This window comes from Caretta caretta, chromosome 2 (genome assembly GCF_965140235.1).
Source record: "Caretta caretta isolate rCarCar2 chromosome 2, rCarCar1.hap1, whole genome shotgun sequence".
Lineage (NCBI taxonomy): Eukaryota > Metazoa > Chordata > Testudines > Cheloniidae > Caretta > Caretta caretta.
In genome coordinates this window covers 24,959,345-24,972,404 of record NC_134207.1, presented here as the reverse complement: position 1 = coordinate 24,972,404, position 13,060 = coordinate 24,959,345, and the positions used below count along the sequence as shown (strand labels likewise).

Sequence of the window (13,060 nt, the reverse complement as noted above, 5' to 3'; positions counted from 1 at the left end):
CTGACTAACGCTAGTGCTAAGTGACTTTAACTCTCATTGATAATAGGTACTTAGCATCTCACAGAATTGGTCTCTTAGAGTGAAATCCTTGCCATTGACTTCAGTGGGATTAGGATTTCACTTTTAGGCCCTGATTCTATGCCCGTAGGCAAACATGTATGCATGTGTTTAATTTGACTACTATTAGTGCTATTGATTTCAACAGCACTAATCAGGGCTTTAGCCTGTAAACTGCTTGGGTTCAGAGTCTTATTGTCCTATAGATTTGTAAAGCACCATGTGAATCATGGTATTATATGAAAAATTGAATGATAGGAGTAGTTAAAAATTCCACATTTTTGAAAGATCCTGCCGTTTCCAGTGATATTCCTGACATCTATAATTGGAAATTAACCTTTAAGTGGTGGAATCCTTCAAAACTATAGAACTCTTATGTGTGCCAAATATAACTCTTGTCTGTTTTCATACAAAAAAAAATTATTCCTATGGATAAAAAGGCCCAGGGAGGGAGAAGCATAAGCATAACAGTCTTATCATTCTGGTTTGCCTTGGCTGGTTCTGGTAAAGTTCAGTATCCAACACCATAGTGTCTAAATGCCTGAGTCTCCATAGTTATCGGAATTGAGCTGATTGCTGCTATCCTCTGTTATTTCTTCTTTGACTTTCCAGTGTAGGGCCTGATCTAATGCCCACAGAAGTCAATGGAAAGACTCAATGAGTTTTAGATCGGGTTCTTAGGTACTTAGCATCTGGTTGAATAGTCAGTCAGGCGCCTGCCTCATTACCTATCCCTTTTCATCTTTTCAGACATAAGAAGCAAGTGAGTTAAAAGGGGAATTAACTCCTTGCATATTGGTATATTTGAACTCTTTCAGTGAGGTATTATTATCATTTTATTTTTCATTTATTTACTCTTTATTTATTGGCAGGGTATCAGCAGATGTGAAAAAATGTATGAATTTTACCCACTGGAGAAATGAACCAATTGAGTAGAATACAGTGTCAATATTGTAGCATCTGCTACCACAAAGAGAAGCCTAAGTCCACCGCAATTGTAATACACCCCTTTTTTTCTCTGTAGGTCTGTCAGTTTGTGGTTTCTGTGAATGGACTCAATGTTCTCCATGTGGACTACAGGACAGTGAGCAATCTCATTCTGACTGGCCCTCGAACTATTGTCATGGAAGTGATGGAGGAATTAGACTCCTGAGAAGGAAATTTCCTCGCTGGAAGCTGTGAATAGAAATAGAAGAATCAGTGCAAAGCCAAACAACACAAGGGGGCGAAACCTTGCCTTGTCTAACTAGATTATTTTGTCTTTCAGGTGCTTTCCCCTTCAGTTTAACAATCGTAGCTGTGATTCATATGCTAAGAAGTGAACAGTATATACCATCATGTTATCATTTAGGACCTGATCCTGCAAACTGTTCTGCTGAAGACAAGGACCAGGTCTTTAGTTGTCAATCCAGCTGTATCTGTTGGGATGGTATCCTGCTTAAAAGGCTGCAAGTAACTTCCCTTGCCATTCAACCATGTGATCACAATACTTGAAAAGAGGAATGTTTGGTAAGGACTTTCAATATGGTTGGCATGGCATATGAATGTTAGTGTACTCCCCTCCGTGTAATACAGATGTGTCCAAAGTGCGGCCCCAGGAGAGCAGCTGCCTGCTTCTGCTCCCTCTCTCTGATCATAGAGCAAAGAGAAAGGTGATCAACTTCAGGTGTTTATTGTCAGGGAATTCAAACAAGTAGCAGACAACATTAAAATTCGTAGATATGAAAAAAAGTGTGTGCCTTTCTGTGGAATGCACTGAGTTTCCAGAGCTGGGTAGCCCTATAAAAACCTGCAGCAATTGTTCTACGAAGGAAAATACAAGAACACACAAATGTTATGGAGGTGTGCATTAATTTTTCATTTTGAAAATATGGCCTTTGAAAACCAGACCTCTTATCTAGATGTCTAAGTACAGATTTAGGAGCCCAAGTTTGAAAATTTTGGGTCTATATATCTTCTGTCTAAACTACATGTGGCTCTTAGTCTCCTGGTAACTTGTCGATGTGGTTCTTTCCACAAAGCCTGGATATCCCTGATATCAGAAGAATGATAACATGTTAGAGAGCCGAAGTCAGAGAATCACAATGTTAGCATTAGCATTGAAATATTTAGTAGCTTGGATATGGTACAGTACACTTCAAATTGAAGCAATGCACTTGAATGTGTCTTTGATTATCAGCATTTTCAAACCATTAAATGCTTGAAAACTACAGATGCATCACATAATTTACATCTGATGCATTAATAACATGTTGTATTTAACTGACTCTTCCTCATTTTAAAACCAAGCAGGAATTTTTGTTGATGAACTTGTGAAAAAATATTTTTAAAATGTATAGTTGAATGATATACTTTACTGAATCTAAATTGCTTCTCAGCTCTATGATATCTGGCGTGCCATAGGTCTCTCAAACTGAGATTAATTGAATGTATACAGTCTTGTTCACAAAACATAAATATGTATATCTATAGATTGTAGGCATTCTGGTACTGTTCAGTTTATATACAGTAATACTTTTTAAATTAAAAAAATGAATGCTTGACCTTCAGTGCGAGAATACCCAAAAGAATTAACTACCTATTTTTGGTATTTTTCCCTACTAAGAGCGTTGACTATGTTTATATTAAGGAATTGGCCTCATCACACATTCTTCTTGCAGTATGATTTTCACTCACTCAGATATTTGCACAGGCTTGATCAAAGGAGTGGTAAGACTTCGAGATTATATGAGCTTGCAACGTCAAAAGTGAAATTGTATGTTTGCTTATTTTCTAAGCATGGCCAAAAAACTGTATTTTATGACTTACAATAAAAATTCCTCATAATTCCTTCATGTTTACCAGTGCAAGAAGATCTTAAATGCAGCTGAGAATACTATCGCTATACTAACCCTGTATAAAAGCCTTTTTGGGGCGGGGAGGGGGGAATTCTTTTAATGTGTCACTTTGTATCACAGTTGCTTATCCCTTATATTAACATAGCTGAAGAATGCTTGTACACATCTAGCACCCCCAGCAGACCTCACTAATGTATTGGTAGTTCCATAATGCTAAGTGCAACTAAAATAAATAGGTTGCTGCAAAAGGGTTCAAACATACTAAAATTTCCATACTGCATAATGTTATGTGATATGGCATTAATGTAGAGAGCATTTAGGGCTTTGGTCAGCTTCAGATGAACTTGATTAAAAGGAGTAAGATAAAGTCCCAGAGAAATTGCTAGTGTGCTATAATAGCTGCGATTCAGTGTATATAGGAAGGGTAATGCTTCCCCAAATACTTCTAATTTGTTATATCCTTTACTTCTCTTTAAATCTAACTTCTAAATATTAGGATGGGTTAACTATTAAAATACAAAGGGTTCTTTTACAGACAATGACTAGCATTTTGTTAATATCAGCATGGGACTTGTATTTTATGTCTCTTGATGTAGTTAATATGTTGCTACCACTTCCCTGTATCCTCCAGGCAATTATGAAACTGGTTCAGAATTTAGTTTCATAATGAAATACAGAGAGCTCTTGAGACCTTAGCAAGAAGTGAATGCAGTGGGGAAGAAGGGGAGCTTTGTGCATATCATTATAGAATACGGCATTTTGATTCATGAGATACATTCGTTTCTGTTGCAATTTGAATGCCCTTACTTGCCTGCCATTTCATGGCAATCTCCATATTGTTTTCTTAGCTTGATTTGTGATCCAGATTTGAATAACTTCTTTCCCTCTTCTTTGTTGCTGAGATGTTTAAAATTATCTACATATTTGAGCTGTGCAATTTCTTAAAGTTATTTGTGAGATTTTTAAAATCATAACTGTGATATGTATCATCTCAGATTAGAATGTGATCTAGCTTCACACTGTGATGTGTTTCACATCGCACTCCCCGTCAGTACCTGGCCTGTGCTGAGGAAGCTAATGATCCAACCAGCGGACCAAATTCGGTGATGAATCCTGGTCACGTGCCACCTGAGACACGTTGCGCAATTGCGCATACTTTAAGAAAAAGACTTACACTGAGTGACATCCTGGCCCCATTGAAGTCAATGGCAAACTCACATTGACTTCAGTGGGCCAGGATTTCACCCATTATATAAAACCTTTCTCCATGTGACACATCATTGAAATTGATGGGATTATGGAACTGGCAAACATGAGTAAGACTAGCACAGTCTGGCCCACAGCAACTAACATAGAAAAGACAGAGGGGCAGATTGTCACTTGGTATAAACTGCTGTAGCTCAATTGAAGTCAATGGAAGGGAATGGAGCACAGACAATTTATGCCAGCTGAGGATCAGCCCCATTGTATCCAGCAGTGATGCTCAATATCGTCAGTTACTAGGGAAACTTCATAAGCCTTACTGTGAAATACTGAGATATCTCATGCAAACACAAATTTGCCCAACGAGCTAAAATGAAGGTCTTATAAATCTTGTGCAATTTACGGTATTGCTACAGTACAAAGTTAGGTCAATTTTATAGAAGTTGATCTTTAGAAATCGATTTTATACAGTCAATTGTGTATGTCCCCACTAAGCGCATTAAGTTGGCGGAGTGTATCCTCACTACCGTGGCTAGCGTCAACTTACAGAGCAGTGCACTGTGCGTAGCTATCCCACAGTTCCTGCAGTCTCCACTGCCCATTGGAATTCCGGGTTAAGCTCCCAATGCCTGATGGGGCAAAAACATTGTTGAGGGTGGTTTTGGGTACATGTCGTCAGTCATCCCTCCCTCCCTCCATGAAAGCAACGCAGACAATCGTTTCGCGCTTTTTTTTCTGGGTTACCCATGCAGACACCATACCACAGCAAGCATGGAGCCCGCTCAGCTCACCGCTGCTGTTCTGAGCATTGTAAACACCTCGCGCATTATTCTGGAATATGTGCAGAACCGGGCTAAGAGACGCCAGCATGAGGACGATTGTGATGAAGACATGGACACAGACGTTCCTGAAAGCATGGGCTGTGGCAGTTGGGACATCATGGCGGCAGTGGGGCTGGTTGATACAGTGGAATGCAGATTCTGGGCCTGGCAAACAAGCACAGACTGGTGGGACCGCATAGTGTTGCAGGTATGGGATGATTCACAGCGGCTGCGAAACTTTCACATGCGTAAGGCCACTTTCCTTGAACTTTGTGAGTTGCTTTCCCCTGCCCTGAAGAGCAGGAACACAAAGATGAGAGCTGCCCTGACAGTCGAGAAGCGAGTGGCTATAGCCCTGTGGAAGCTTGCAGTGCCTAACTGCTACTGGTCAGTCGGGAATCAGTTTGGAGTGGACAGGTCTACTGTGGGGACTGCTGTGATCCAAGTAGCCAATGCAATCACTGACGTTCTGCTATCAAGGGTAGTGACTCTGGGAAATGTGCAGGTCATACTGGATGTCTTTGCTGCAATGGGGTTCCCTAACTGTGGTGGGATGATAGACGGAACACATATCCGTATCTTGGCACCGGACCACCTTGTCAACCAGTATATAAACCGCAAGGGGTACTTCTCAATGGTGCTGCAAGCACTGGTGGATCACAAGGGACGTTTCACCGACATCAACGTGGGATGGCCGGGAAAGTTGCATGACACTCACATCTTTAGGAACTCGGGTCTTCAAGCAGTTACAAGAAGGGACTTGCTTCCCAGACCAGAAAATTACCGTTGGGGATGTTGAAATGCCAATAGTTATCCTTGGGGTCCCAGCCTACCCCTTGCTCCCATGGTTCATGAAGCCATGCAGAGGCACCCTGGACAGTAGTAAGGAGCAGTTCAACTATAGGCTGAGCAAGTGCAGAATGGTGGTAGAATATGCCTTTGGATGTTTAAAAGCTTGCTGGTGCTGTTTGCTGACTAGGTTAGACCTCAGCGCAACCAGCATTCCCATTGTTATAGCTGCTTGCTGTGCGCTCCATAATATCTGTAAGAGTAAGGGGGAGATGTTTATGGCAGGGTGGGAGGTTGAGACAAATCGCCTGGCGGCCGATTTTGAGCAGCCAGACACCAGGGCCGTTAGAAGAGCACAGCTAGGCGCCCTGATCATCAGAGTGGCTTTGATAACCAGTTTCATGACTGACCAGGCTACAGTGTAACAGCTGTATGGGTTTCTCCTTGCTGCAAACCTGCCCCCTTTTTTGATTTTAATTCCCTGTAAGCCAACCACCCTCCCGCCTTCGATCACAGCTGGCAAAGGAAATAAAGTAACTATTGTTTTGAAACCATGCATTATTTCTTAATTAATTAAAAAAAAAGTGAGATAACTGACAAGGTAGCCCAGGTGGGGTGGGGTGTGGGAGGAGGGAAGGACAAGGCCACATTGCTTATTGTAGCCACACTACAAATCAAAACTGAATGACAGCCTTCTGTTGCTTGGGCCATCCTCTGGAGTGGAGTGGCTGGGTGCCTGGAGCCTCCCCCCGGCACATTCTTGGGTGTCTGGGTGGGGAGGCTATGGAACATGGGAAGGAGGACAGGTGGTTATACAATGGATGCAGTGGGGGTTTATGCTCTTATTGGCTTTCCTGCAGCTCCACCAGACGCTTCATCATGTCCGTTTGCTCCCCCATTAGCCTCAACATCGCCTCCTGCCTCTGCTGTTCGCGCTCACTTAATGCTTTCCTGGCCTCTGCCACTGAATGCCTCCATGCATTAAGCTGTGCCCTATCAGTGAGGGAGGACTGCATGAGCTCGGAAAACATGTCATCGCGACTGCGGTTTTTTTCGCCTTCTAATCTGCGATAACCTCAGGGACGGAGATGATAGGGGGAGCATAGAAACATTTGCACCTGGAGGGAGATTAAAAGGGAGAGTAAAATTTAAGTTGATTCACTTCTGGGAACAAAAGGGAGACTGTTTCACAGTGAATCAAGCAATTCACAGCACATGTGCTTTAGGTACAACGTAGCATTTTGCTTTTTATATTGAGCACCTACCAGTATGGTGACACATCACACACAGCTGGGCAACAGAATTCGGTTTCCGGGCAGCCATGGTAAGCCTTTTGGTATGCAGGGTTGGCTTCTTCCGCCATCATAACATGTGGGAATGGTTTCAAACTGCAGCGCCATCCTTTCCCCTAGCAAGCAATGCTGGTTGGGTTTCACATTTAAAAGGAGGGGCTTCAGTTTTCAGGTGGATGCACAGCACACACCTCCCTCCACCCCACCGCATGGCTATTCTCTGGGATGATCCCTTTTAGTCAAGCACAAACAACCCAGCATGAACGAGGTCCTTTTACTGCTCCCTTACAAAAATTCCCCTATTTCAACCAGGTGGCCATGAATGATATCACTCTCCTGAGGCTAACACAGAAAGGTAAAGACCGAATGTTGCTTGAATGCGACCAGGACCATTTGCTGACATCCTTTGTGCTGCAGTGATTCCAGACTACTTGCTACTGGCTTGGCGTGGTAAAGTGTCCTACCATGGAGGACGAAATAAGGCAGCCCTCCCCAGAAACCTTCTGCAAAGGCTTTCAGAGTACCTCCAGGAAGCTTCACGGAGAGGTCCCTGGAGGATTCCCGCTCCATCCCCAGACATGTTAACAGACTTTTCCAGTAGCTGTACTGGCCACAAATGCATCCCAATTCTTCAGGGCAAATCAAACATTAAACACTGTTGCTTTTAAACCCTGTGCTGTAGTTACAAATGTGCACTCACCAGAGGTGCCTTCTCCAGCTTCAGGGTCAGGGATCCCGCCTTGGGAGGGTATTGGCTCCAGGGTGATGAAAAGGTCCTGGCTGCCAGGGAGAACGGATTCACTGCTTGCCTGCTGCACATTCTCCTCCTCCTCCTCCTCTTCCTCATCCACAAAATCCTCTTCCCTGTTGCATGAGACTCCCCTTGCAGGTGTCCACGGACAGTGGTGAGGTAGTGGTAGGGTCCCCACCTAAAATGCCATGCAGCTGATCATAGAAGGGGCATGTATGGGGCTCTGACCCGCAGCGACCATTTGCCTCCTTTGTCTTTTGGTAGGCTTGCCTGAGCTCCTTAACTTTCACATAGCACTGCTGTGTGTCCCTGTTATAGCCTCTCTTCACCATTCCCTGTGTGATTTTGGCATATATATTAGAATTTCTTCTTTTTGATCGGAGTTTGGCCTGCACAGATTCTTCTCCCTATACAGCAATCAGATCCAGCGTCTCCTTTTCGGTCCATGCTGGAGCTTGTTTGCGATTCTGGGGGGACTGCATGGTCACCTGTGCTGCTGAGCTCGCCATGCTGACCAAACAGGAAATGAAATTCAAAATTTCCCAGGGCTTCTATTGTATATCAGGCTAGTGCATCGGCGTTCAAAGTGCTGTCCAGAGCGGTCACATTGGAGCACTGTGGGATAGCTCCTGGAGACCAATACCGTCGAATTGCGTCTGCACTACCCCAAATTTGACCCAGCAAGGTCGATTTTAGCGATACTCCCCTCGCCAGGGAGGAGTACAGAAGTCGATTTTAAGAGCCCTTTAGGTCGACGGAACAGGGTTGGTTATGTAGTCGCATTCTTTTTAAAATCCACCTAATGCGGCTAAATTCTACCTAACCCCGTAGTGCAGACCAGGGCTGAGTGTAGTAAACCTCAAAGATCTTGTGATGAACAGAAGTGTAAAATTAGTATGTACATATACATTCAGCAGGTCCTTTAGAGAAGGTCTTGATGGAATGTTAATATCTGTATAGTGTGCTAGGCAAATTATTAAAATAGTTGTTGAGCTAATTGGAGCATCAATTCAATATGCTGCCATACAGACAATGCTTCCATTCTCTCTGAGTACAATAGGTGTAATTTGTAGGTGTTACTTAAAGGGTCAGATTCTGATATGCTTACTTGTGTTGAATAACCCTTTATTGGGATCACTCATGGAGTAAAGCACTGTTCATAGAAGTGTATCTGAGTCTGACCTTAACTGTGTTAGGGCCCCATAGAAGTTAAAGGTCCAGTGCTCAGAACTGAAAAGAGTCAGCACTTGTGTAGAGCTATATCACAGGGACAACCGAGATACTAATGGGTCCATCCTATCACCTCTTTTTCCATGGAAACATACCTTCAAGGTTTCACTAGTAGAGATTCTTCCCATTCACTGGTACAGATTCCTGGACCCAAAGAAAGCAATTTGATGTTTAAGGGGAGAGTGGAATGGTGGCTGACCTCCTTCTCTATCCACATAGGAATCTGTGTATGGAGGTTCCTTTTGCCATAGATCAAGTAGGAATTATTCTAATTATAGAAATGCTGTAATAATCTTAGATAAAACCATGTGGGTGAATGCTGACATTTTAAAAGGCATCCTTGCTAAGTAAGAATTAAGTAAGAATTAAGTAAGAAGTGGAGAAACTAATTAAGTAAGAAGTGGAGAATTAAGTAAGAATTAAGTAAGAAGTGGAGAAACTGAGGCAGAGAAGTTAAATGATTTGCCCATGGCCACAGAGGGAGAAAGCTTGGGAATTCCTTCCTCCCAGTCAAATGCTTAAGACTGGACCACACCTCTTTCTCAATATGGTGATATCCTGTCTTTTTATAATAATCAGAGCCACCAAAATATCATGAATATTACTATAATTGTTTAAAAGTGGAACAATCTTTCTTCACCTAGCGTGTGACATATCTTATATTTCGTAGGATGCTTTAAAAACAGTGAAATTACAAATACAGTCCTTTTTTTTCCTGTACATGGACAATGTTCAAATAAAATGTATAATACATAAGAGAAATCTAGAATATATTACAGAGAAATGAATTTAAATATGAAATGACTTTTATAAAAATTTTGTAAATGAAAAGAAAGCTTTATAAATTATTTTATACATTGTTTTAGGCTGAGCCACTAATGCAAAGGCACATTTAAGAGTTTCATAGCACTTAATTTACCTCAAAATCAGATTATAACACAAGACTTTTTTGTGTTAAATTTAAATAGGTAACAATTATATTTGTAATTCTTTAATAATATTTAAAGAACATTTTTAGGTTAGAAAAAAATATCCACCCCAAATTGAGTATCCTGTAAAGCATAGGTAAAGTTATCTAAGTTATATACCTAAACCCATATTGTCAATGGGAGCAGAGAGGGCTCAGCACCTCTGAAAACCAGGCTAATTTGTTATGTACCTCAATATCAATTTAGATGAGTAACTTTTGGGCAGGTACATTGGAAAATGATCACGTACTCTGTACTGTAAGCGGTAGTGTAACATTCTTATAATATCATACTTACCATGACTTCTTTATCTCCACGTCACTGTAGTTCTCGCTAATATACTGTACAATAGCTCTTCGCTGATTTATCTTTGTATTGTGAAATCACCATGGTTGTGTACACAATTTATATTTGATTGGACCCTCGTCTCTTTGTTTATTATTACAACATGCTCAAGAATGATCATCTCAGAAGGGTTCATGCAGAGGGGCTTTCCATGGTGTTGGGGACAGGGAAAGTATGCAGGGAAGCCTGTGTTCTTCTCCTTACAAAGCTTTATGGACACATTTAACAGGCTTTTCTCTCCCTTCACCCCTCTCTTTGCCTAATAGTAGAAAACTTATTTAGTCCATAATTCGTACCTTCTGGTTCCAGCCTTAAAATGAGTGCTTGAAGCTGTTAGTATTGTCTGGCTTCTCTGACATTCAGTGTTCTGGTTTTTGACTGACTCTTCATTGTGAGTAAAATTAAAGAATGGCCATTAACCTATGATTGCTGCTGAAATGTCATGTAAACAGCTATCGAATGATGTGTCATATGCATAATATAAAACCTGAAACCTAGATAGGAGAATAAAATTGAACCTGTGTATTATAATATAGCAGCACATTGATCCCTGCTGTAAGAGAGTAGTGCACCCACTTAACACCTGATCTCAAAATGTCATATGAGCTGTAGGTCACACATAGGTTTTGTGTGGTCATCTGTAATGTGAGAGGTCAAAAAAGTTTGTTCCTCTTTTCCAGTCCATTAGGTGCATGGAAAAGAGCCCAAAAAACCTAGGCAACCGAAACATACATAAATTCTTAGGTCTGTTCCCTCATGTTTTGTTGCACAATATTGTTAAACCATCAGTTAAAGGTCTTGCTCTCTCTCATCCTTGCTGGAGCACAGCCTCAGCACCTGAGTTCTAACTGCAGTAAATTATGAGCCATAGGGATGCTCCAAAGCACTACAATGCAGCATTGCTGAACCGAGTGGGGCTGCAGAAGAGTGATTGCAGAAGTTAGTCTTTAGAGTTAATTTTTTCCTCTCCCTCTTTGCTTTTGTAATACTCGCTTATAAACAAAGTAGTTTTCTCCCCCATTTCATTCTGTTCCATTTAGGAACCATGGGCATTTCCATCCTGTTTTGTACGGAGGTTGAGATTAACAGAACTCTTGTTTACTTTCCTGTTTATCCCAGCATGACTTTGAGAATAAGGGGTCTCACCCTGCTGTCTTTTCTTGGGCAAAACTCCCAATGAGTCTTCCCAGTGGAGTTTTGTCCAAGTAAAAACTGCATTATTATGCCCAGTACTAGTTCACTGCTGCTGAAAATAAACAGCAAACACAAGCCAAACCTTCTGTACAAGCTTACTGTGATTTGGCAAACTTGTTTTAAAAATTCTGTTGGGGGTTGTAAATATAAATCAACAAGAATATAGAATCCAGAGGGAAAGTTTTATGGTACAGTAGGCCAAATTTTTGTCCTATTATGCTTACTTGATAGTATCTAGATGAGAGTATAGCAAAAGTTATACTTTGGTTCTGTGAAGCAGGGTTGTTGTTTTCTAAAATCATAGAGCTACAGACTATTCACTTTACAAAATCTCTTTCATTTATGTTATGGTATATTTAAAACTGCTTTTTCAAATCTAAAAAGTCAGAAATATTGAGCTTTTACAATGTTTTAGTATATTAGAATAAGGGCAAATCCTCACACAAATAGAGGGACTGATTCGACTCCCAGTACAGTCAACGGAGTGTTGCTGTTGATTTCAATGGAAGCTGAAGGGCCCTTCGTTATTGTTAGCCAGAACATAGCTCGGCATGATGCAGAGCAGATCCCGTGAAGAGCTGAATGGCCTCAGCTCACAAGGGGTGCTTAGCAGCTTGCAGGATCAGCCCCCAAACTAGCTGTGTTTTGTTAAATGTACCAGCATCCCTACTGCTTTACACCCAAAGTATTTCTCTAAATGGGATAAAATTGTCTGAAACCTATTTTAAACATTGCAGAATGAAACTGTTCTAGTAGGCAAATATGCAGAATAGGTTTATGGCAGTTATATCATTTTTAATGTTTTCTTCTTTGACTGGTTTGTGTCTCTAGAATCATCAGCTCACCGGCTCACCTGAATTTAAGGGTAAAGTGTTTAGGCTTTTTTTTCCTGCTCATCTACCAGATATTGTAGAAAAAATTAAAAAACAAACCAAAAACAAAGAAAAAAAATTGTACTTTTCTTCCATTTAAATAACAAAGCTTCTAATCTCTAATGTGACTAAAGTGCCATTTTTAAAATGATGCTCTTGAGTTATAATGTGTAATACCAGTTTGCTAGTAAAATCTGCATTAAAAAGCTTTCACTGCTTTATTCAGCATTACTCTATGTGCTTCCGTGGTTGTTGTATTTCATGCATGCTTCTTATGGAGCCTCTTATCAAAGAGTTGTTGTTTTGCCTGCCTTGTGGCAGCAGTCTATGGTCAGTCTCAGACTCCATGTGAATATAAAATCCAGTTGATTTCATGACCTAATTGGCTGGAGACACTATTTCTCTCTTCTGTCTTTGCTGGGATTTTTTTTTCTTTTTTTTTTGGGGGGGGGGGGGGAAGATGAAGGCACAGAAAATATTTTCCTTAACTCTCACTGGAAGACTTGTACGAAAAATGTGAGTGGCCCAAGCTCACAAGCTATCTTACTAAACATTACTATACAGCAATGACAATAATATATGTTGTCATAAGTAAAGGCGAATTGCCCACATTTTTTGAGGCTGACTGATGTCTAATTTCTACTGGTTATCGGTGTTCTGAATAACTCTCTATGTTTTGTAAATTGTAAAGATGACCTGCT

General features: G+C 41.1%; 1 protein-coding gene across 1 annotated transcript in view; it reads left to right on the top strand.

The window, feature by feature from the left end:
* The window catches only part of DEPTOR (DEP domain containing MTOR interacting protein), a 135,711-nt gene extending 123,121 nt beyond the window's left edge, over positions 1-12,590 (top strand). Inside the window, exon 10 of the mRNA XM_048841560.2 lies at positions 1,082-12,590. Coding sequence (XP_048697517.2) covers positions 1,082-1,210 — 129 coding nt within the window. The 3' untranslated portion in view covers positions 1,211-12,590. The remainder of the gene's footprint in view (positions 1-1,081) is intronic.
* The last annotated feature ends 470 nt before the right edge of the window (positions 12,591-13,060 follow it).